Raw genomic sequence first — 23,406 nt, forward strand, 5'->3', positions numbered from 1 at the left:
TGTGTTTATAACATGGGAATTTACAGAAAATTTTCTAAGACAGTATGATGTAATGGTAATTTGAAGAGCATAAAATATACATTGCTACAGATTAATCGTAACAATATAGTTAGTATGTGTTGGAAGGATCAACTGGTCCAATCACTCTAAAAGACAAGATAGCCTGGCCGGCATGGCTCAGTGGTTGAGCATCAACCTATGAACGAGGAGGTCACAGGTTTGATACCGGTCAGGGCACATGCCCAGATTGCAGCCTCGATCCCAGGTAGAGGGGGTGTAGAAGGCAGCCAATCAATGATTCTCTCTCATCACTAATGTTTCTATCTCTCTCTCCCTCTCCCTTCCTCTATGAAATCAATTAAAAAAAATTTTTTTAAGACAAATTTCAAAAATGTACACATTATTTGACTGAGCAAAATTTATCCTAAAAAATTAATATATAGGGATAAATGATTAAGGATATTTAGTATAGCACAGTTGATAATACTGAAAAATTAACAGTGGTCTAAATTTTCAACAGTAGAGATATTCAAATAAATGCACTGAAACATTATAAATGCATTTGAAATTATAAAATTTTGCACGTATTGACAAAGACAGACAGTCAAGACAAATTATTAAGAAAGTGGGTGACATTACATTATGCATAACTGCTTACACATAAGAAAACTGACAGTTATTACTATGAAATGATACCTTGGGTTTAAAGTTTTTGCTAATCTATTTTCTAATTTTACTATATTAAACTACAATGGATTTACTCTGTAATCTTTATTTTAAAGAAATTTATTTAAAAATTTAAATATTTATTTTTAAAAAATGAATTTCTCTTTAAAAAATAAAAATGTCCTCAGTGTAGATATTTCAGATTTTTTACAAAAGGAGAAACTGTGGAACAAACTATAAGTTTAAAAGTATTCTTTTAAAGTTGCCATTTTGCTGTTTTGGGAATATCCCGTTTTTTTTTAAACCTACTTCCTTACATTTCATTTAAAAAGGAATTATTCACACAGTTCTAAGTTGTTTTTTCCCTATCCAGATCTGAAAGTTATCTGAAGTCTCTGACTATATGTAGAGAATTAAGCTATCAATTTTTTTAATTCAATGTAAGAAAAATTTTTTACTTATGCTTTCTTAAAATGAAGCATTACTAGAAAAGTGAAAACTTATCAACAACCCACAACGGTCAGCTGAAGTCTGAGTTTTCTCTCTAAAATATAAGTGACAGTATGCCTATATGTCCTTCTTTCTCACTATGCCTCTATGGCAGCAAATGATTTTTATCACATATATTTTACAGTAAGGCAAGTTTCCATGGAAACCACAAGGCAAACATCCATTACTGCTATCAAGGATTTTATGAGCACACCTAAGTTGAAGTTACTGCTTACTTTCTCTTATTAATATTTTAAAATTGACCAATAGTTAGCTACTCTGATTCTGGTTTTGTTGTGTGTCTCTCTGAACAAATCAAAAGATGAGTAACATATACAAAAAATGCTGTGCCCTTCTAGCAACAAAATGAATCTACAGAAACCCGGAGGAGAAAAGAAAGACCCAGAAAGTTGTCAAGCCAGTACACATACCAGTCACTGTTATCTCATACAAGAGAGCAAATCAGAACAGAAACCAGTGAACCACTTAAAATACCAAAGAAAAAAATTCCCTTCCACTAGCTTGGTGGAGCACATAAACTTATTTAGGCCAAGATGCTGACTAATCACAATAAAAAAGACAGTTATAACTATTGAAAAAATGGTCACTCACCTCTCTCAACATGTTGTTCTCTTTTTCCTTCTGCTCCAAAAGGCTTTCTAGGTGGTGGACGTGCATCTCTGCCTCTGCCAGTCGTCTTGTTCTCTCATGGTCTTCCTCAGTAGCCTTAGCAGAGAGTCCTTTGCTCTGCAACATCTCCAGAAGCTTCTTGATAGATTCATCCCGAGCATTCAGGGTTTGCTTCTGAGTCTCAATACGCAGTTCCATTTCCTCCAGAGTCTTTCGAAGAAGAAATAGCTCTTTGGCCTGTCTTTCATGTTCAGCATGTAGCCTCTGGAAATTCTCCTCCGTCAGCTCTGCCACACAAGGTTCACCAGTCCGATTGCTACTATCTTGCTGAAATAACTGGTTTAGGTCCCTTTGGATCCGTAATTCATCCTGGAGAGCCTGAATTGTCATTTGCATGTGCTAGAACCAAGACAAAAAAGAAAACCCCAAATCAGCTTTCCTCCTCAAGCAGCAAAAACAGAGCCTATAGGGGAGTCAGAAAGTAACTACCAGGGCTCTCAGAACCCTGCATTTAGCCAATCAGGATCCACGTTATTCAGTATTACATTGTCTTAAAAAAATATTGAGATGATCTGTAAAATATCAATAATTTGTTATGTTTATTCCCAAAAGGAAACAAGTATGGCAGCTCCTCACTTTGCATAAGCCATGACAAAATGAAGACACTGTTCAAAATAATTGAAGATATTACTAAATAGAACTGAGGGGAAGGGAGAGAAAAGATATGGGAAATTCACAAAAATACAAACATATCAGACAAAAGTTTTCACCAAAAATTACCCTTAATTTAACATAATTTTTCTCTAACTAAAAAATTTAGAATTCAGGATAAATTGGCATTCTTTAGTTACCTAAACCCCACACTATTCAGCATTTACTCCTTAACCTCTTCTTATGCAGTCTTCTCTGCCCTCTCCATCTCTCATGTCTAGTTAAACTCTACTTGTTCTTTCATTCTTAGGTCAGGCATCATCTCCTCTAGAAAGTCTGTTCTGACTCCCCAAACTGAAAGAAAGGTAGAAAAAGGAAGGGAGGAATTAGTGGAGGAAGCAAAGTACAGAAAAGAAAAAAAGATGGTGCCCCAATAAGAAATTACAATGGTAAAAATATTATACTAAGCAATGTCAAGATTGAAGTGATTCATTCCATTAAAAATAAAATCAAAATAAGTTTTAAAAAATCTTTCAAGTAAAACTGACCAACCAAAGGGTGCTATAGGAACCATTTCTACAGTGTTTAAAACTTGAGAATGCTCACTAGAAACAGAGTCATTGCAGAACTATAATGAACCATAAAAATACTGTTCATTCCAAAAGCATTTTAAGTATCAAGCTCACTTCTTTCCTAATTCTCTACAACCCAAAGTTTCAAACACCTGCAAAGGTTAATGAGGTTAACAAGTTTTCCAAATTTAGTCACTGAAATACTGGTAAGTGACTTAACAAGAAAGAAGGGTGAAGAAAAAACAGGTAGGTGAAACATTAGCTATGGAAAGTGTTAACAGCTAACATTGGTAGTGCCATTATTGGAAGTGGATTCTGCTGAATGAACACACATTGTAGGCAAGACGCTTGGCTATGTGAAGGCAATCTCTGCTGACATTCAGCTGCAGTGCACAATGTAAGGCCTGTTGAAAGGGGTTAATGTCTGTGTCCATCAGAGCTATATCAACACTTAAGTCACTGTGTATCCAAAGCTTATCAGAAGCTACAGATTTTTTTTTTTATTTTCCATTCCCTTTTCCTCCAGAAAAGTAGAAGTGAGAAAGTCTGATATTGACAGAGTACAAAAAGATCATGACCTTACAGTTTTATAGAGAAGCATGCATGTAAAAAGTTATTACTTAAGATGCTTTCACATACACTATAACAACAAAATTTAAAGTTGAGATAAAGCCCAAGAATATTATTTACAGAGATAATTCTTTCTGGGGGAGAAAACATCATAAAACATACAAACATCAGTAAAGAATGAACTGACCAAAATTATTCACATCTTTGTTCAAGACATATTTTTAGTAATGTACTTTCCTATAAAAATAAAATCTAGAGGCTTCCAGTCAAAATGGTGGAGTACGTAACGTTGTGCTCGTCTACTCCCATGACCACATCAAAATTAAAACTAAATTATACAATCACCATCCATGAGAAGCAGCTGAACAGAAACCCTGTAACTAAGGATGTAAAGAAGCCACATTGAAACTGACAGGAGGGGTAGAGATGTGGAACACGCAGGTCCCACACCCAGGGCATGGTGGTTAGGAATCAAGAGGAATATCTAGACTGCAGTGGTTTCCCCTGAGGAGCAAGGCGTCCCAGCCCCACATCAGGCTCCCCAACCTGGGATATCAGTGCCAAGAAGAGGAGTCCCCATAACATCTGGCTGTGAAAACCAGTACACATTGCATCCATAAAGGATAGGGAGCAGCTGGAGACTGAGGTGAATCTCTTTAAAAACCCACAAACTCACTAGCTCACAAATTCACTTATTCTAAGTTCCAGCACAAGGGCAGCAGTTCAAGAAACATCAAGGACAAACTTCAGAATAAGGGATGGAGAGGCAGGGGTTAGAACAGGGGTGGGCAAACTTTTTGACTCGAGGGCCACAATGGGTTCTTAAACTGGACGGGAGGGCCGGAACAAAAGCATGGATGGAGTGTTTGTGTGAACTAATATAAATTCAAAGTAAACATCATTACATAAAAGGGTACGGTCTTTTTTTTATTTATTTCAATAGTTTTATTCATTTCAAACATTTTAACAAGAAGAATGTAAACACTAATTATTATAATTTGAAACTTCAAAAAATGGAGGAATCATAGCACAATAACATACCTTATATTGAAGATGGCAAAGGCAAAATAAAATTGCCTAACAAAGGAAAGGTACAAAAGCCTTTCAAATTAAACTTAAATATAATAAAATAATTTAAAACTAAAACAAATAGAAAAGAACAAAATGTGTAAACAGTAAATTAAACATTTTCTTTAGTGCAACTTCCAAATTATGCCCGGGACGTAGATGTAGATGGCAATGTAGACTGGGTTGAAAGGTTTTTGGTCTTTAAAACATCAACTTCAGTGGGAATAGTGTTGTTGGTCTCCTTTTTAGCTAATGCTCTGATACTGTGCTCTCCAGGGGCGTGTCTCCCTACATCACCACGATAACGTGTCTACGCATTCCCAGGGTGACGTCGGGAGACGCGTCCGAGGGCATTACAAGGAGCCTCTGGAAGATTGAGAGGCTGTTCCTTCTACTGAATGGGCGGATCTACTAAATCCGCCCACTCAGAAGGAGCTGCGACCGTGTTTCCCGACGTTGCCATGTTAACACTGCTGCTGGTGAAGGAGCGGAGGGGAGAGCAAGAGAACCCTCTGCTCTTTCGGCTCCGCGGGCCGGATAGAACAGCCCAACGGTCCAGATCCGGCCCGCGGTTCGTAGTTTGCCCACGGCTGGGTTAGAACAACTCTCTGTGAGGACAAAATTCTGGCAAGTGCTACTATTTATTCCTTTGTGGACTCAGCATAGGCAAGTGCCAAATCTGTGCTCTCCATTAACCTGGCTGAAACCATTCACTCCACCCTGATGATCCCCTGAGACCCCACCTCACCCAACTCTGAGCCTGATCCTCGAGGCTCCTCTGCAGGAACGACCTGCTTCAGATCATACCACACACCTTTCCAAAAATCTCGCAAAGGTGCATAAACTCTAAGCAAGCAGTGACTGGCCTTAGCATGCCTTATAGCTCTTAACAAACAGCTCCAAGCAGACAAAAAGGGGCAACCAGTATAAACTTGCACTGTAATTCCCATCAGGTGGCTCCAAACCTGGCATAAGCAGTGGCCATCTTCGGCTGAAACATAGTTTCAACTAAGCAGCTGCAAGCCTGGCACAAGTGGCAGCTGGCCTCAGCTCACATTGTGGTGCCCACCTAGGCCAGAAAGTGGCAGCCAGTCTCTGTCCTCAGTGCAGCCTCTCCCAGGTGCCTTAAGCCCAGCAAAAGTGGCAACCAACCACAGATCACTCTGTAGCTCCTACCAAGAGGCCCCAAGACAGATACAACCAACAAGTGACCTGGGCCTGCACCAAACCACCTCCCAAAAGTCTCTAGAAGCAACATACCAATGGCCAGCTACAGACCACACAAGAGCACCATCCAACCAGCTCCACAAACAATGCTCCTGGAGGACAAACATGGCTGGCACCAACAGGGTCAGCTGCCAAACAACAGCTTGTCTGTTGTACTTACAGCCAGCCCTCATAGCCAGTCAGTCAGAGGGTCAATCACACCCACTGAATTGCCAACAGCAATCAAGGCTCAACTACAACAGGAGGGCACACACAACCCACACAAAGAAAAACCATGAAGGACCCAGCTCAGATGACCAGGGAGACTGCACCACTTGGCCCCACAGGACACCTTATACATAAGGTACCTCTGTCAAGTACAAGAGCATAGCAGATCAACCAAATAAATAAAAACAAAACAGGGAGTGGGCCAAAATGAGAAGACAAAGAAATATATTCCAAAGGAAAGAACAGGACAAAACTCCAGAAAAAGAACTAGACAAAATGGAGGCGCCGAAACCGGTTTGGCTCAGTGGATAGAGCGTCGGCCTGCGGACTGAAGGGTCCCGGGTTCGATTCCGGTCAAGGGCATGTACCTTGGTTGCGGGCACATCCCCAGTGGGAGGTGTGCAGGAGGCAGCTGATCGATGTTTCTCTCTCATCGATGTTTCTAGCTTTCTATCCCTCTCCCTTCCTCTCTGTAAAAAATCAATAAAATATATTTAAAAAAAAAAAATGGAGGCAAGCAATATACCAGATACAGAGTTCAAACCAATGGTTATAAGGATATTTCATTAACTTAGAGAAAGAAGAGATGAACTCAGTGAGAACTTCAAAAAACATAAAAAGGACATAAAGATCATTTAAAAAAAAAAAACAGAACTGAAGAATACAATATCTGAAAAGAAAAAAATACACGAGAAAGACTAAAAAGCAAATTAAATGAAGCAGAAGATCAAATCAGTAATTTGGAACACAAGATTATGGAAAACAACCAATAGGAACAGCAAAAAAGAAATTTTTTTCTAAGAATGAGTAATTGAAGGGATTCTCCTAAGATAATATCAAGCATATCAAAATTCACATCATAAAGATACAAGAAAAAGAGAGAGAGCAAGGAATTAAAAACCTATTTGAAGAAATAATAACTGAAAGCTTCCCTAAAATGGAGAAGAAATTCACAAGTCCAGGAAGCACAGAAAAGAGGCCCAAAACAAGACACATCATAAGTAAAATGCCAACGGTTAAAGACAAAGAGAGAATCTTTTTTATTTTTATTGATTTCAGAGAGGGAGAGGGAGACAGAAATATCAATGATGAGAAAGAATCACTGATTAGCTGCCTCCTGCACACCCCATACTGGGTATACAGCTCACAACCTGGGCATGTGCCCTTGGCCGGAATTGAACCCAGGACCCTTCAGTACACAGGCCAACGCTCTATGCACTAAGCCAAACCAGCTAGGGCAAGAAATCTTAAAAGCAAAAAGAGGAAAGCAGTTAGTTAAGTACAGGGAGCTCCAATAAGACTACCAGCTGTTTTCTTAACAGAAACTTGGCAGTCCAAAAAGAATTGTCATAAAATATTCAAAGTGATGAAAAGCAAGGACTTACAACAAAGTTTGCTCTATTCATCAAACCTATTATTTAGAATCTAAGAAAAGATAAAGAGTTTCCTAGACAAAACCAGTATTTAAAAAAATGTTTAAAACCTTTCTTTAAGAAGAAAAGATAAAAAAAAACATGACTTAAAAAATATAGGCCCAGCAGGCATGGCTCAGTGATTGAGCATCAACCCATGAACCAGGAGAGGTCAATCCTCAGTGTGTGGCATGGCAGCCGATCAATGATTGTCTCTCATCATTGTTGTTTATATCTCTTTCCCTCTCCCTTTCTATCTGAAATTAAATTATACACACACACACACACACACACATACTAGAGGCCCGGTGCATTAAATTTTGCATGGGTGGGGGACGGGGGGATAGGGAGTCCCCTCAGCCCAGCCTGGACCCTCTCCAATCCGGGACCCCTGGCTCCTAACTGCTCACCTGCCTGCCTGCCTGATCACCCCTAACTGACCCCCCGCCAGCCTGGTTGCCCCTAACATTCCCCCTGCCGCCGGCCTGGTTGCCCCTTAGTGCCCCCTCTGCCAGCCTGGTCACCCCTAACTGCTGTCCCCCCCGCCAGCCTGGTCGCCCTCAACTGCCCCCACTGCCAACCTGGTTGTCCCCAACTGCCCCCCCCCGCCAGCCTAGATGCCCCTCACTGCCCTGCTCTGCTGGCCTGGTCACCCCTCACTGCCCCCCCGATGGCCTGGTCGCCCCACGCAGCCTGCTGGTCAGTCGTTTGGTTGTCCCTTGCTAACCCCCCTGCCGGCCTTGTCACCCCATGTAGCCTGCTGTTGGGTTGTTACTGTGAGAGCATCGTGACCAATTTGCATATTACCCTTTTATTAGTATAGATATATCTATTTTTAAAAAAAGACATATAGCCCCTGGTGACATGCATGGGATGCTGGAACAGGGACATGTGCTGTTGCTTCTCCCACCATCTGAAACACCCGCCAGTCTTCAGAATGGCTCAGCGATGCCTCTTGGGTGTGGCCATTGACACTCCCTGCCAATCTAATAGGAGTGAGAAAGCTCATGCCCAAGGTGACTCAGCAGATGTCATGGCGAGAACTGTAAGCAGCATGTTGACTGTTGTCCTTGTTGCTGTTGGGACTGAATCCGGGAGATGGAAAGCTGGAGACCTTAATACCAAAGCCCTGGACGTGCCATTGCGAGGCCTCCTCCAGGGCTCCTGTATATTTTTATTTTACTTATTATCATAGATTTAAAATGTACTCATTAAAAATAATCTTTTTTAGATTTTAGGCAACACAGAAATTTGTTAAGTATGTAGTTACTACTTTATGTACCTTAGCTTTCCTTTTAATTTTTCCCTCCCCCCATGTCATATAATGTCTTTTTATTTTTCAACTAGAGGCCCGATGCACAAAATTCGTGCAAGGGGCTTGGCGCTGGCAGCCCCGGGTTTGTCCAGAAGGTTACATGGAAGGTCGTCCAGAAGGTCATTCGGCTGTCCAGTCTAATTAGCATATTAGGCTTTTATTATTATAGATTACATTCAATATTATTTTGTATTAGTTTCAGGTATACTGCAAAGTAAAGTGTCCCCTCAATATTTCTGGTAACCACCAGGCCCCATATATACAGATCACAGTACAACTGACTGTATTCCCTACGCTGTCATCTACTACTAATAGAGTTAGTGTGCACCCTTTTGGTGGTGCTCAGACATTGATAGGCAGGTCATGTTTTAGGCGCTTACACTGGCCACACATATCCTTTGCATTAAACATGTCTTATATCATCCTTTTGAATTTATTCAACTAACTTGTTGAAATAATTCCAATGATTTGGAATTGCTCTTGGATAAAACTACTCAATTTACTAGTAAATATAAATCCAAAACTTAGCTTTCCCCCTCATTATAGATCCTTCTCATTAATTTGCCCCCCAGTGTTTGTGAGAGTTCAAACTGTACAACACTGTTCAAAACTGTAGAATATTAGGTGTCAGTGTCTTTATTCTGCTCACTGTGACACTGCAGAGAAATTATTCTTCATCACTGCTCAGCAAAAATCATCATATATGCTTAATCATCACTTGTATTTATTCATTTTATTTTTTCCAGTTTCCTTGAATTATTATATTGTCTCTGTCTCTGTTACTGGTTTTGAGAGCTTGCTTATGGCTAAAGATGTTAACCATTTCTCATGCATTGCAAGTGAAATATCATGTTTTTTGTTACTATTTTACTCTGGTGTTTTACTTTTTGGTTGTATCAAACTTGTGTATTAAATATAATCATGTTCTGTTTTTAAAAAATAGATAAATATAGGAACAAAAGATTCTCACTAACAAATGCAAATACTTGGTAATAGCAGATTAACCAATTATATTGCTAGTACAAAAAATAAAAGACAAAAATAGGAAGATGATGTGTAATTACAACAATAAAGTGAGTAATACAAACAAACACACAAAAAAGTAAAAAATGGCAAAAACATAAACATGCAGGGAATGAATAAAAATTGTAGTGAATTTACAAAATGTTCAAACGTAAGTGAACATCAACTGAAAATAGATTGCTATAAACATAGCTTGTTATATATGAAGCACATGGTACCCACAAACCAAAATCTACCAGAGACACAAGAAATAAAGAGAAAGGAATCCAAGCACAACAGTATAAAAGTTATCAACATACAAGAGGAGAGTCCTAACCGGTTTGCTTCAGTGGACAGAGCGTCGGCCTGCAGACTGAAGGGTCCCAGGTTCGATTCCGGTCAAAGGCATGTGCCTTGGTTGCGGGCACATCCACAATAGGGGGTGTGCTAAAGGCAGCTGATTGATGTTTCTCTCTCATCGATGTTTCTGACTCTCTATCCCTCTATATACCAGGACTCCTGAATTTGCAGGCTCGCCTTATTTCTTACAAGGCCACAAAACAAGTATCAGTAAATTTATAAAGACTGATATCATATCAAGCATTTTCTCCAACCATATTGGCATTAAACTAAAACTTAATTAAAAGGAAAAAAGTGAAAATTCATAAACAGAGGAGAAATCAAGATGTCAGCATAGGTAAGCACCTAAACTGCTGCCCCGCACAACAATTTCAAAACTACAACTAAAAGACAGAACGGACTCCATCCAGAACCACAGGAAAGCTGGCTGAGTGGAAATTCTACAACTAGAAGGAAAGAGGAAAGCTCACGGAGAAGGAGCAGCAAAGAGCTGAGGTACGGAGACGCGCACGCAGAGAGGAAGGGCGGCTGAGTGCCTGGCTGGCTTTCTCTGGCGGGAGGGGGAAAGAAGTCTCTGACTGCACTGAACCCCAGTTCTGACTGCACTGAACCGCAGTTCCGACTGCACTGAACCTCAGTTCCGGGCGAAACCCTGTGGACCCAGGCTCATACAAGGGGAGTTTGGACTGTCAGGTAGAGAGAAAGGCACCCGGAGACTCGGAAACTCGGAGACTCAGGGGAGCCGCGGCAGGGGTCTGGAGGCTCGAGTGTGCACAAAGACTGAATGCGGAGGTTACCACAGGCTATCCCTAGTGGAAGGGAGTCGGAAGCTCTTGACTGCACTGAACCCCAGTTCCGACTGCACTGAACCGCAGTTCCGGGCGAGCCCCTGGGAACCCAGGCTCTTACCGGGGAAATCTGGACTGTAAGGCGGAAATTCGGGAACCGCGGAAAGCAGAGGTCTAGAGACTCGCGCAAGGGCAGGGCTGACGGGAAGCCAAGACTGTCTGCTCCACCCTGAGACTCCACCCATTCCAAGCTGAGCACAGAGTCTTTTGCATTCTGGCAAGGCTAATCCTATAAGGCTGTCTCCAGCACCGAAAATCTCCCAGTGTAGACACAGCTGATCCTCACAGCCAACTGGCCTGCAAGTCAATTCCACCCAGTGATACCAACAACAATCAAGACTTAACTACAACAAGGCTGTACACACAGTCCACAAAGGGGTGCACCAAGAGTGTCCACCTCAGGTTAACTGGGGAGGCCGACCCACTGGGTCATATAGGAAACCTAGCACACAAAGCTACTCTACCAACTCAGCAAAGCAGTGAAAAATGGAGAGACGAAGAAACAGATCACAAACAAAAGAAATGGAGGAAAACAAACGACTGGATATAGAATTCAAAACCACAGTTATAAGGCCCTTCAAGAATATCCTACAAAAGGCCGATAAATATAACAAAACCCTCAAAGATATGAAAAAGGACCAACTAGAAATTAAACATACACTGACTGAAATTAAAAATATTATACAGAGACCCAACAGCAGACTAGAGGAATGCAAGAATCAAGACAAAGATTTGAAAAATAAAGAAGCAAAAAACACTCAAACGGGAAAGCAAAACAAAAAAAGAATCGAAAAATTTGAAGATAGTGTAAGGAGCCTCTGGGACAACTTCAAGCGCACCAATATCAGAATTATGGGGGTGCCAGAAGAAGAGAGAGAGCAAGATACTGAAAACCTATTTGAAGAAATAATGACCGAAAACTTCCTCCACCTGGTGAAAGAAATAGACTTACAAGTTCAGGAAGCACACAGAACCCCAAACAAAAGGAATCCAAAGAGGACCACACCAAGACACATCATAATTAAAATGCCAAGAGCAAAAGACAAAGAGAGAATATTAAAAGCAGCAAGAGAAAAACAGTTAATTACCTACAATGGAGCACCCATACGATTGTCAGCTGATTTCTCAACAGAAACTATGCAGGCCAGACGGGAGTGGCAAGAAATATTCAAAGTGATGAATAGCAAGAACCTACAACCAAGATTACTCTACCCAGCAAAATTATCATTCAGAATTGAAGGTCAGATAAAGAGCTTCACAGACAAGAAAATGCTAAAGGAGTTCATCACCACCAGTATTATATGAAATGCTGAAAGGTATTCTTTAAGAAGAGGAAGAAGAAGAAAAAAGTAAAGATAAAAATTATGAACAACAAATACATATCTATCAACAAGTGAATCTAAAAATCAAGTGAATTAAAAATCTGAGGAACAGAATAAACTGGTGAATATAATAGAATCAGGGGCATAGCATGGGAGTGGATTGATAATTCTCAGGGGGAAAAGGGTGTGGGGGGTACGGGAAGAGACTGGACAAAAATCATACACCAATGGATGAGGACAGTGGGAGGGAGGTAAGGACAGAGGGTGGGGTGGGAACCAAGTGGAGAGGAGCTATGTGGGGAAAAAGGAGAAACAATTGTAATAATCTGAACAATAAAGGTTTATTAAATTATAAAAAAAAGAGGTCCTGCACAAAGGGTCGGGGCTGCTCTCTACACTCCCTGCGTGGAGAAAGGCAGAGCAATCACCGGCCGGCTAATAAAGGCTCCCTAAATTTTAATTTGGTCTGGACTCCAGAGGTCGTTCACTCGCGTTCACTCCACAGCATTTGGAGTTATCCCCAGCGAGATAACCAGCCTTTGACTGATCCTGTGACCGGAGGCCACTGGGGTCCCTGGACTCTCCAATCCAGAGGGAGATCTCTGAGAGACATTCCTCAGCCCCAGGACTGGTAGAAGTCGGAGATCCCACCTGCTAAATTTCCTGATTGACTCTGATAGGAGCCGCCTGGATCTGGTTCTTACCGGTAAGAAACTTATTCCTGGTTCTGTGGGCACCCATCTAGGGTCTCTGGAAGGCTGGATGCAGCACTACTTCCGAGACCAGATCCCAGTGCACGACGATGCCCGGCAATCCTCAGTTGGTTGTCATTGTCTTTGTTATTCTGTGTTATTGTGGTCTAATTGTCTCTATCATTAGAATGGGTCAGTCTGCTTCATGTTCTTCTGTCTGTACTCCCCTGCAATGTTTTTTGAAAAATTTTCAGGAATTCAAGCGGCAAGCAGATGACTACAGAGCCTCCATTAACGCTTTTGATTTACAGAAATTTTGTGAGCAGGAAGGAGCGAGCGAGGGGGCAGAGGCGCGGGATGGGAACGGGGAGGTGCTGGCGCAGGAGCGCTGCCACGCAAGTCAAAAACTCAGACTATCTAGTGTATAAATGTGTGAGAGTCTGTGTGAAGTGAAAGCTACTTTGTACTGTCTGGTGTAGACATGAGAGTATTTGCTATCTCTTTCTGTTGTTTAATTTGTTTAAAGCTAGTGCAAACCCTGCTTTAGAGGGAAGACAGTAGAGAACTTTTCATTGCTTTTCCTTGATTTATAATTTTACTGTGTTAGTTTAAAATTTTGGAATTCTAGGGTTAATTTAAAGGTTGCCAATCCAGAGCAGTTTAAACAAAGGCTCGCTGGGTTAAGATTAGTCATAATTAACTGCTTTGTAGGCTGCCTTTTTCAGCCCTGCTAGCAAACAGAAAATCATGTGGTCCCAAGAACTGCGACCTGCCTGCTTTTCCTGATATATTTACAGTGGTTCTCTGGGGTTGGAAGAGAGCCGAAAACTGCTCCAGAGCAGGTGTGCGAAAGGGTAGAGGTGGTGGAATTCACTCTCAAACTGCTGAGATAGAGGAGCCCTAGCCTGGGGGACAGGGGGATGGTTGGAGATATCAGAAGTGGTGAAGGTTGAGATCCTCTGGGGCCTTGGAGTAAAGAAGGAAAATCTGGGAAGGAGAGCAGCTGTTCCTTAAGTGTAAAAAGCCTGGTTATACAGGATCTCAGACCGTTTGCCTTATTTCCCCTGCTAAGGACAGAGTAAATGGTTAATGCAGAAAAAGGGGGGGGCGTCGGCAGGGAGAGCTACAACCCACTCTGCTGGCATCCTTGGTTTCTTACTTATCTGAACTAATGCTGGCAAAACACAGTGGATTTTCCTCTGCCCCGTTTTCTTCTTTTCTTCCTTCCAATACACATAAAGAAATTCTCATTGCCCAAGCCTGGCAGTGCAGGGTTACTGGGTACTTCTTGGGCGGTGGTAGAATATTCAGCAAAGGAACTTTAAGATATAATATCTTTAATGTTACAACTAGTTTAAGTTTTAAAAATCTCTATCAAAAAGAAATACTTTTACCTACTCTTAGTTTTATCACAGAAGGTCTAAGTCATAAATGTTAATCTAAGAAATTCTGGCTGTTTACTTTGTAGGAATCATTAAAGGATTGGGGTTTCAAAGAATAAGGAATACTGAGTAGAAGGTCTGAGGCATGGTTATGCATTTTTAAAGGACATAGAAAGAAGGTTTAAAGTCTAATTTGGAAGTATAAAATTTATAAAGGTTGTGTATGTGATAAGAAGGAGAAGAGAAATGTTGAAAGGAAATCAAATAATACAGGCCAGTAAGCCAGGAAGAGTAAATAATTTGCATTTTGCTTCCCTAAACAGAGGGTAAATAGCTTATGCCAAAGTACTTAGGGAGGGACTGATAAAAGACATCTAACAGTTACTGTTTGTTATAATACATTCAGAAAATATTACTTTGGAAAGTCCAATAAAAAGGACTGGCAAGGAAAATTCTATCTTAAAGTAGGTCATTATATTTTTCTAGTTATACAATTCCTCCGAAATTTGGCAATACTTAATAAATCATGGCAATACATTTATTTGCATAAATTCAATAAGACCGGTTTCCAATAGTAGTTTTATTAACTAGAAACTTTGACTGGAGTATCATGTTTTAAAGAGCCCTGCCTGAACTCTGAAAACTTGAAGCCAATAAGAGTGCCATGGAGAAAGCCTGGTATCCTGCTTGGCAGCCCTGAAATAGCTGGTGCTGGAGCATCAGGCCCATGCCCTAACATCACTGGCAGTTGGTCAGAGTACAAGGGGAGCAATAAGGGCGCCTCTGTGTCCCTGCGGGACCCCCACGCACTCTGAGCTGCGACGAGTAGGAGGGCTGAGATGGGCCTTGAAGCCTAGGGCATGGGCCCAGGTAGAGCCGCTACAGGTGAGGATTCACCTAACTCAGCAGATACTACAGGCAGGTCTGACGGCAGCTGGATGGCTTGGCTTCCTGGCCCTACAGGGCACATTAAGATTCAATCATGAAATTCCGGCAAAAGTAGTCAGTTACCATTCTTGTTATGTTTATGCAAACAATCAGGCCAAATTAAATACAACAGATAAATTAGTCTTGATTTGGCTCTTTTGATAAACATGGGGGTAATTCTGAGGAGGAAAATTCTATTTCAATAGAAGTTATTAAAACTGACAGGTTTTCTTTCCCTTCCACCAGACCATTTGTTACAGTTTGTCTCCGCCAGGTCACAAGCCCACCTCCTTCTGTGCCCAGGCCTCATTGTCCCTCCGACAGACAGCAAGGATCTCTTGGCTCTGAGAGAAACCTCTGACCCGCCTCAGCAGGAAGTAGCTAAAAGAGCCTACCGATGTCCATTTTCCCTAAAAGAATTCAGAGCCAGAATCCTTGAGGTAATATTTTAGGCAGTTAGACAGATATGAGCAGAGCAAGGACCATGGGCCAACTAGCACTACCAGATGTAATTAAGTCTTTCCATCTCTACCTATGTGAGATAAGGGGACTCCCCAGAAGCAAGAGGGAACGAGGCTGCAGATGAAGCAGCCCGAAGGCTGCCCTAAAACCAGTGGGGCCTCTACAGATTCTAGTGACTATTCCAAACCCTGACCTACCCCCACCTCACCAGCTTACATGGAAACCCAATCTAGAAAAGCTGAAATCCATAACCAATCTTTACTCAAGTTCTTACAGGCTTTACAGTCCACCCAGAAAGCAGTCCAGAAGCATGTCTGATCCGGTCCATCCTTTCACCCTGGTGACTCTATTTGGGTAAAGAAATTTGCCACACAAGGACTGACTCCTACCTGGAAAGGACCACCTCCACGGCAGTCAAGGTCAACGGGACCCCAACATGGCTTCATTACACCTGGCTTAAGACAGCCCAGGCAAAATAGAGAGTCCAGGACTCTTCGGACCCTCTAAAGATTAGTCCTGGCCCTCATTCTGGGCCCTTATCTTATAAACAGGCCCACTGACTTCATTCAGCAGAAAATTAATTCTATCAAGCTAATAGTCAGTATAACTCCCTCGCCAACAAAGACCCAAAAGAGTCAATGATTTGACTCATGTACATAAAACCAGTGGGGAATGTTAGAGAGTGGGAATTTTTGAGCATGCTTACTACTACCATTCCAGAGAGGCCATGGACTATGCCCCAGATAAGAGTTGTCAGTGCTGACACCAAGCCAGGCCTTGAGGTACAGTCTCATGGCCCCTTCCCAGCACGTAGGCCTTCTTTCATAGATCACTGTCAGCTTTCTGAAGAACAGGATGACCCTGTGAATAACATGGTCGTCAATGGCTTGACTCTGACGTTGCTTGGGAAAAACTGTTTTGTCTTTGGTTGCTTGCTCTGCAAAAACAGGATGTGGTTAAGGTGCTTAAAAGTGGTCCTGCACAAAGGGTCGGGGCTGCTCTCTAGATTGCCTGCGTGGAGAATGGCAGAGCAGTCGCCGGCCGGCTAATAAAGGCTCCCTAAATTTTAATTTGGTCTGGACTCGAGTGGTCGTTCACTCGCGTTCGTTCCACAACAATAGTGAGGAAGAAATCAAAACGTACCTTAAGAACAAGCATGTCAAACTCAAAGACTAACACAGGCCAAATAAACAAGGTTTAAGTTTATGTGGGCCGCAAAATAACAAAAGCTTCCATTTTCATAGAAACGTAGCTTTATTTAGATAAAGACATGCTGAATAAAAAGAGCTGAAATAAATGAGTAATCATTAACATAAAATAATAGAACATTTTAATAAAAATTAATATTTTTTCTTGAACATTAACTTACCAGACACTGAATAACTGCACAAATTAAGAAATGTAATGCAAATAAACCTATTTTTCTTGTTCTCCGAAAGCAAAATATTTCCTGTTGCGCACACCAAACAAGTCAATCCAAGACTAATGATGTGGCAATCAACTGCTAAAATATTTGCTGCTAGTATTAGTGGAGAGAAATGGTGCGCTTACACGTAGAGCACATAAGGGAAATGAATGCAACATGATGATAGTAATCAGTCATTAGCGAACATTGTAGTTCGTTATTAATAATTATGTATAACAGGATATTGTAAAAATTAAGTTACAAAATTTTTATTAAAATGTTTCTTACATGCCATTATATTGGCTGGGCCGCAAAAATATTCATTGTGGGCCTCATGCGGCCCATGGGCCACTAATTTGACATGCTTGCTTAAGACATAAGCAACAACACAAACTCTATGGGACACAGTGGAAGCAGTCCTAAGAGAGAAATTCATAGCAATACAGACCTACGTCAAAAAACAAGAAAAATCTCAAATAAAAATTCTAATCTTACACCTAAAGGAACTAGGAAAAGAACAAACAAAGCCCAAAATGAATAGAAAGAAGTAAATAATAAAGACCAGCACAGAAATAAACAACATAGAGACTTTTAAAAAATACAAAAGATAAATGAAACCAGGACCTAGTTCTTTGAAAAGATAAAAAGATTGACCTTTAATGAGATTCATAAAGAAAAAAAGAGAAACCAAATAAATAAAATTAGAAAGAGAAGTAACAACTGACACCACAGAAATACATAACATTATAAGAAATACTTTGAACAATTAAATGTCAACAAATTGGATAATCTGGGAAAAATAAATTCCTAGAAATGTACAATCTTCCAAGACTGAGTTAAGAAGAATCAGAAAATCTGAATGGATCAATTACAACCAATGAAATCGAAGCAGTAAAGAAAAAAAAAAAGTCCTAGACCAGATGGCTTCACATGTGAATTTTACCTACATTCAACAAAGAACTAACCTCTCTTTCTCAAACCATTCCAAAAAAAATACAAGAGGAGGAAAGACTTCCAAGCTCATTTTATGAGGCCAAGATTATAATGATTCCAAACCTAAATAAAGATACTACAAAGAAATAAATTTATAGACCAATGTCCAAGATGAATATAGATGCAAAAAATGCTCAACAACATCAGCAAACCAAATTCGCAATATACTGAAAAGAATAAAAACTATGATCAAGTAGGATCCATTACTGGGATGCAAGGTAGGTTCAATATCCACAAATCAATTAATGTGATACACCACATAAACAAAATGGAGGGTAAAGCTCATATTATCATATCAATAGATGCAGAAAAAGTATCTGACAAAATCAAACCAATGTATGATAAAAACTCTCAGCAAAGTAGGAGTAGAGGAAACATACCTCAATATAATAAAGGCTGTATCTGACAAACCCACAGCAACCATCATACTTAACAGAGAAAAACTAAAATTGTTTTCCTTAAGATCAGGAATAAAACAGGAATGTCCATTTTCATCATTCTTATTCAACACTGTGCTGGAAGTCCTAGCCACAGCAATCAGACAAGAAAAAGTAATAAAAAGCATCCTAATTGGAAAAAAAATAAATATATTTGCAGATGACATGATACTATATATACAAAACCCTAGAGTCTACCAAAAAACTACTAAAATAAATGAATTCAGTGAAATAGCAGAATTCTATATAATAAAAGCCTAATATGCAAATCGACCGAATGGCACAACAACTGGTCACTGTGACGTGCACTGACCACCAGGGGGCAGACGCTCAACACAGGAGCTGCCCCCAGCCTGCAGGCCCCAGGCCAGCCAAGACAAGTGCCAGCGGGGGGCCCTGCGGGTCACCCCACAGAGGGAGACGACTGGCAATGGTGGCAGAGGGCAGGGTTGGCCGGGGCCTGCAGGCTGGGTAGCGGATTTGATTACAGGTCAGGACATATGCCCAGGTTGAGGGTTCAATTCCCAGACAGGGCACATGCAGGAAATTATAGGAGTTTTTTTCCCTACCTACATCTATGTATTCTTAAAATGTTTTACCATATGTATTACTTTGTAATAAGAAGAAAAAAAAATGTTATCAAAATGACTACAGCTTGACTGGCATGGCTCAGTAGTTGAGTGTTGACATATGAACCAGGAGGTCATGGTTCGATTCCCAGTCAGGGCACATGCCTGGGTTGCAGGCTCGATCCCCAGTGGAGGGCATGCAGGAAGCAGCCAATCAATGATTCTCTCTCATCATTGATGTTTCTATCTCCCTCTCCCTTTCCCTCTCCCTCTTTAAAATCAATAAAAATATATTTTTTTTAAATGATTACAAATTACTATATTTATCTACCCTGTGTTTGGAGAGAGAAGCAACATTGCTAAAATATAATTTCTCTTCCTGGAGAAGACACAATTGTACTTTATAAAAGGGACTGAATATAACATTCTTAAAGAATATACATACCAATATTCTTAACAGTACTATTCTGATAATATGCCCTTCCATCACTCCAAAGTCAATCTCTTAGGAATAAAGTCAGTCTCCAGTCTAGAAACTTTGATTATAATGACACGAGCACTTACTAAATGTTTATTACAGTTGATACATTAAACCTAAGAAAATGGCTGACCCTTCAAATATATACTAATGAGGGACATTTAAAAGCTATTTATCAATAGTTTTCCTTGAAATTTGGCCTACCTGTAAAATCTGCCTGCTCTGAAAAATCCCTTCCCCACTGAGTGTCACCAAGGTTCTAATCAAGTCGAAGTTCACTTAAGTGTAAAACTTATGCAGCAAAAACCCTGAAGTCAAGAGAGACTGGCTGGGGAGGGGGGGGGGGGCGGGGAGGGGCTGCGGCCCTCGGGAAAGCTGGTGAGGCGGCGCCAGCCCCAAGGGCTGGGGCAGCCTCCGGCGGCGCTGGCTGTAGTGGCGGCAGGGGCTCTGGATCCGCGGGCACCGGGACCGGCTTCCCAGCTGGATGCTGGAGTTGGTGTTCTCCTACCTGGAGCTGTCCGAGCTGCGGAGCTGCGCCCTGGTGCGCAAGCACGGGTACCGCTGCCTGCACGGCGATGAGAACAGCGAGGTGTGGCGGAGCCTGCGCGCCCGAAGCCTGGCAGAAGAGGCTTTGCGCGCAGACATCCTCTGCAACCTGCCCAGCTACAAGGCCAAGGTACGTGCTTTCCAACATGCCTTCCTTCAGCACTAATGACAGCTCCAGGAATGTCTACATTAAGAAGAATGGCTTTACTTTACATCGAAACCCCACTGCTCAGAGCACTGATGGTGCAAGGACCAAGATTGGTTTCAATGAGGGCCACCATGCATGGGAAGTGCGCTGGGAGGGCCCTCTGGGCACTGTGGCAGTGATTGGAATTACCACAAAACGGGCCCCTATGCAGTGCCAAGGTTATGTGGCACTGCTGGGCAGTGATGACCAGAGCTGGGGCTGGAATCTGGTGGACAATAATCTACTACATAATGGAGAAGTCAATGGCAGTTTTCCACAATGCAATAATGCACCAAAATATCAGCTAGGAGAAAGAATTCGAGTCATCTTGGACATGGAAGATAAGACTTTAGCTTTTGGACGTGGATATGAGTTCCTGGGGGTTGCCTTTAGAGGACTTCCAAATGCCTGCTTGTATCCAGCAGTTTCTGCTGTGTATGGCAACACAGAAGTGACTTTGGTTTACTTTGGAAAACCTTTGGATGGATGACAGTGGCTTTCTTGGGATGAAAGACAGAGTAGAGGAGATATCTGCTTGTGGAAAGTAAAATCATGAAGTGACAGTGTCATACATGCATGTCCAAGAAACATCCTGAAAAACACATGAAATTGTTAACTGTGGAAGCAACTCTACAGTAAAGATAATCTTAGTGTTTCCTCTTTCTACTGGGCCAGAAAAATCCTCAGGGTTGCAGTTGGTTGAGTGGGCAGTTGACATATGCATGTTGCAACAGAATTTGTCTCTAAGCAAGCAATGTGTTATTTCCAACTTTTAAGCTGACATCTTAGAGATGCTGTAAAAGGGATAAGAAGGAAATAGCAAGATTTTAAAGTAGTGTGTTTTTGAAGAAAAACTGGTACTGTTTTACAACTGCCTGTTTTTTTTTTTTTTTCAGACCCTTTTCCCCCAGCCAGCTTGACTATTAGAAAAGTTATAAAACTGGTTGGGTTTTATTTAATATTTTTAATATATTGAAAAGCATTGTCTGCTTGGACTGCACTTCTCTAACAGTGCACCTATTTTAAAAGTTGTATATACAATATGTATGTAAAAACAAACAAACAAGACAAAGGGGTTGCTTTGTTCTAGTTCAGTTTCTTAAAAACCACTACATGGTACAAAATTAAAATAAGATTTAGGGACAATTAGGTAACTACAAAGAAGAGGATTTTAAGAGGAGGTGTGTTGTATTGGCTCATTTTGTGTTAGATTTGATTTACAGCTTCCATAACTATTAGAGTCCTTTTTTTTAATGATCAAAATTATTATAAAAATATTTTAATATACTGGATAAAGGTTGAGGGGAGGCAAATTTCTTTCTAATCATACATATAATAATAATGTCCACCTTATAGTATCTGGGTTTGTTTGTTTGGCCTTCTGAGAAAGTGTCTCATAAAAACACAGAATATTGCTATTTGCTCTTGTAGGCCTCCAATATGAAAGCTGTTAGTCACAGATCTTAGGAAAATAATTGATTAAAGGTCCTTTTATTTTGTAATTTTATACTGCTGTATATATTATAATTTTTTTTAAGTTTCATATTGTTTACAACATGCAACAATCTAAGCCTCAAACTCTTCATTGGGTTATCAAGAAAATGTTTACTCACCCACCTGGAACAGTGCCAACCTGAACCCAGGTTAAGAATGTTCTTAATCTTATTATAGACTAGAGGCCTGGTGCATGAAATTCGTGCATGGGAGTATGTGTCCCTCAGCCCAGTCTGCACCCTCTCCAATCTGGGACGCCTCGAGGGATGTCCGACTGCCCGTTTAGGCCCAATCCAGGTACAATCGGGCCTAAACCGGCAGTCGGACATCCCTCTCACAATCCAGGACTGCTGGCTCCCAACTGCTCGCCTGCCTGCCTTCCTGATTGCCCCTAACCGCTTCTGCCTGCCAGCCTGATTACCCTTAACCACTCCCCTGCCAGCCTGATTGATGCCTAACTGCTCCCCTGCCAGCCTGTTTGCCCCTAACTGCCCTCCCCTGCAGGCCTTGTCCCCCCCCAACTGACCTCCCCTGCAGGCCTGGTCACCCCTAACTGCCCTCCCCTGCAGGCCTTGTCCCCCCCAACTGCTCTCCCCTAGAGGCCTGGGTCCCCCCCAATTGCCCTCCCCTGCAGGCCTGGTCACCCCTAACTGCCCTCCCCTGCAGGCCTGGTCCCTCCCAACTGCCCTCTCCTGCAGGCTTGATCGCCCCCAACTGCCCTCCCTTGCAGGCCTGGTCCCTCCCAACTGCCCTCCCTTGCTGGTCATCTTGTGGTGGCCATCTTGTGTCCACATGGGGGCAGGATCTTTGACCACATGGGGGCAGCCATCTTGTGTGTTGGAGTGATGGTCAATCTGCATATTACTCTTTTATTAGATAGGATAGGGGGCCAGCTGGTTGCCCTGAAGGGTGTCCCGGATCAGGGTGGGGGTTCCCTTGGGGCGTGGGGCGGCCTGGGCAAGGGGCCTGTGGTGGTTTGCAGGCCAGCCACACCCCCCGGTGACCCAAGCAGAGGCCCTGGTATCTGGGGTTTATTTATCTTCTACAATTGAAACTTTGTTGCCTGGAGCAGAGCCAAACCTCCTGCTTGCTCCATGGCAGTAGCCATTTCTGTTGGGATTTATGTATCTTCTATAATTGAAACTTTGTAGCCTTAACCGAGGCCTGGGCCGGCCAGGGTGTGCGGAAAGCTTGGCTTCCTCCATCGCCGCGGGCAACCCTAGCCTCCTGCTCTTTCCAGCTCCGTGGCTGCTGCCATTTCTGTTTGGATTTATGTATCTTCTATCATGGAAACTTTGTAGCCTTGAGTGGAGGCCTAGGCCGGCAAGGGCAGGCGGAAACCTTGGCTTCCTCCATTGCGTGGGAAACCCAAGCCTCCCTCCTGCTCTCTGTGGCCGTAGCCATCTTGGTTGGGTTTATTTGCATATTCGCTCCTGATTGGCTGGTGGGCGTGGCTGGTGGTGTAGCGGAATGATGGTTAATTTTCATATTACTC

General features: G+C 41.9%; 1 protein-coding gene and 1 pseudogene across 5 annotated transcripts in view; one reads left to right on the top strand and one right to left on the bottom strand.

Moving 5' to 3' along the window:
• The window catches only part of ERC1 (ELKS/RAB6-interacting/CAST family member 1), a 512,141-nt gene that overhangs the window by 448,801 nt on the left and 39,934 nt on the right, over positions 1 to 23,406 (bottom strand). For all 4 annotated transcript variants that reach the window (XM_080660553.1, XM_080660552.1, XM_080660551.1 and 1 more), the window contains exon 2: positions 1,768 to 2,184. In XM_080660553.1, the coding sequence (XP_080516679.1) occupies positions 1,768 to 2,184 (417 nt within the window). The remainder of the gene's footprint in view (positions 1 to 1,767; positions 2,185 to 23,406) is intronic.
• On the top strand, positions 18,331 to 21,031 carry LOC308243313 (F-box/SPRY domain-containing protein 1-like; annotated as a pseudogene). The gene is made up of 2 exons: positions 18,331 to 18,418; positions 19,985 to 21,031. The product of its transcript is annotated as an F-box/SPRY domain-containing protein 1-like (transcript).

The sequence above is a fragment of the Plecotus auritus genome, assembly GCF_963455305.1.
Source record: "Plecotus auritus genome assembly, chromosome: 3".
Taxonomy (NCBI): domain Eukaryota; kingdom Metazoa; phylum Chordata; class Mammalia; order Chiroptera; family Vespertilionidae; genus Plecotus; species Plecotus auritus.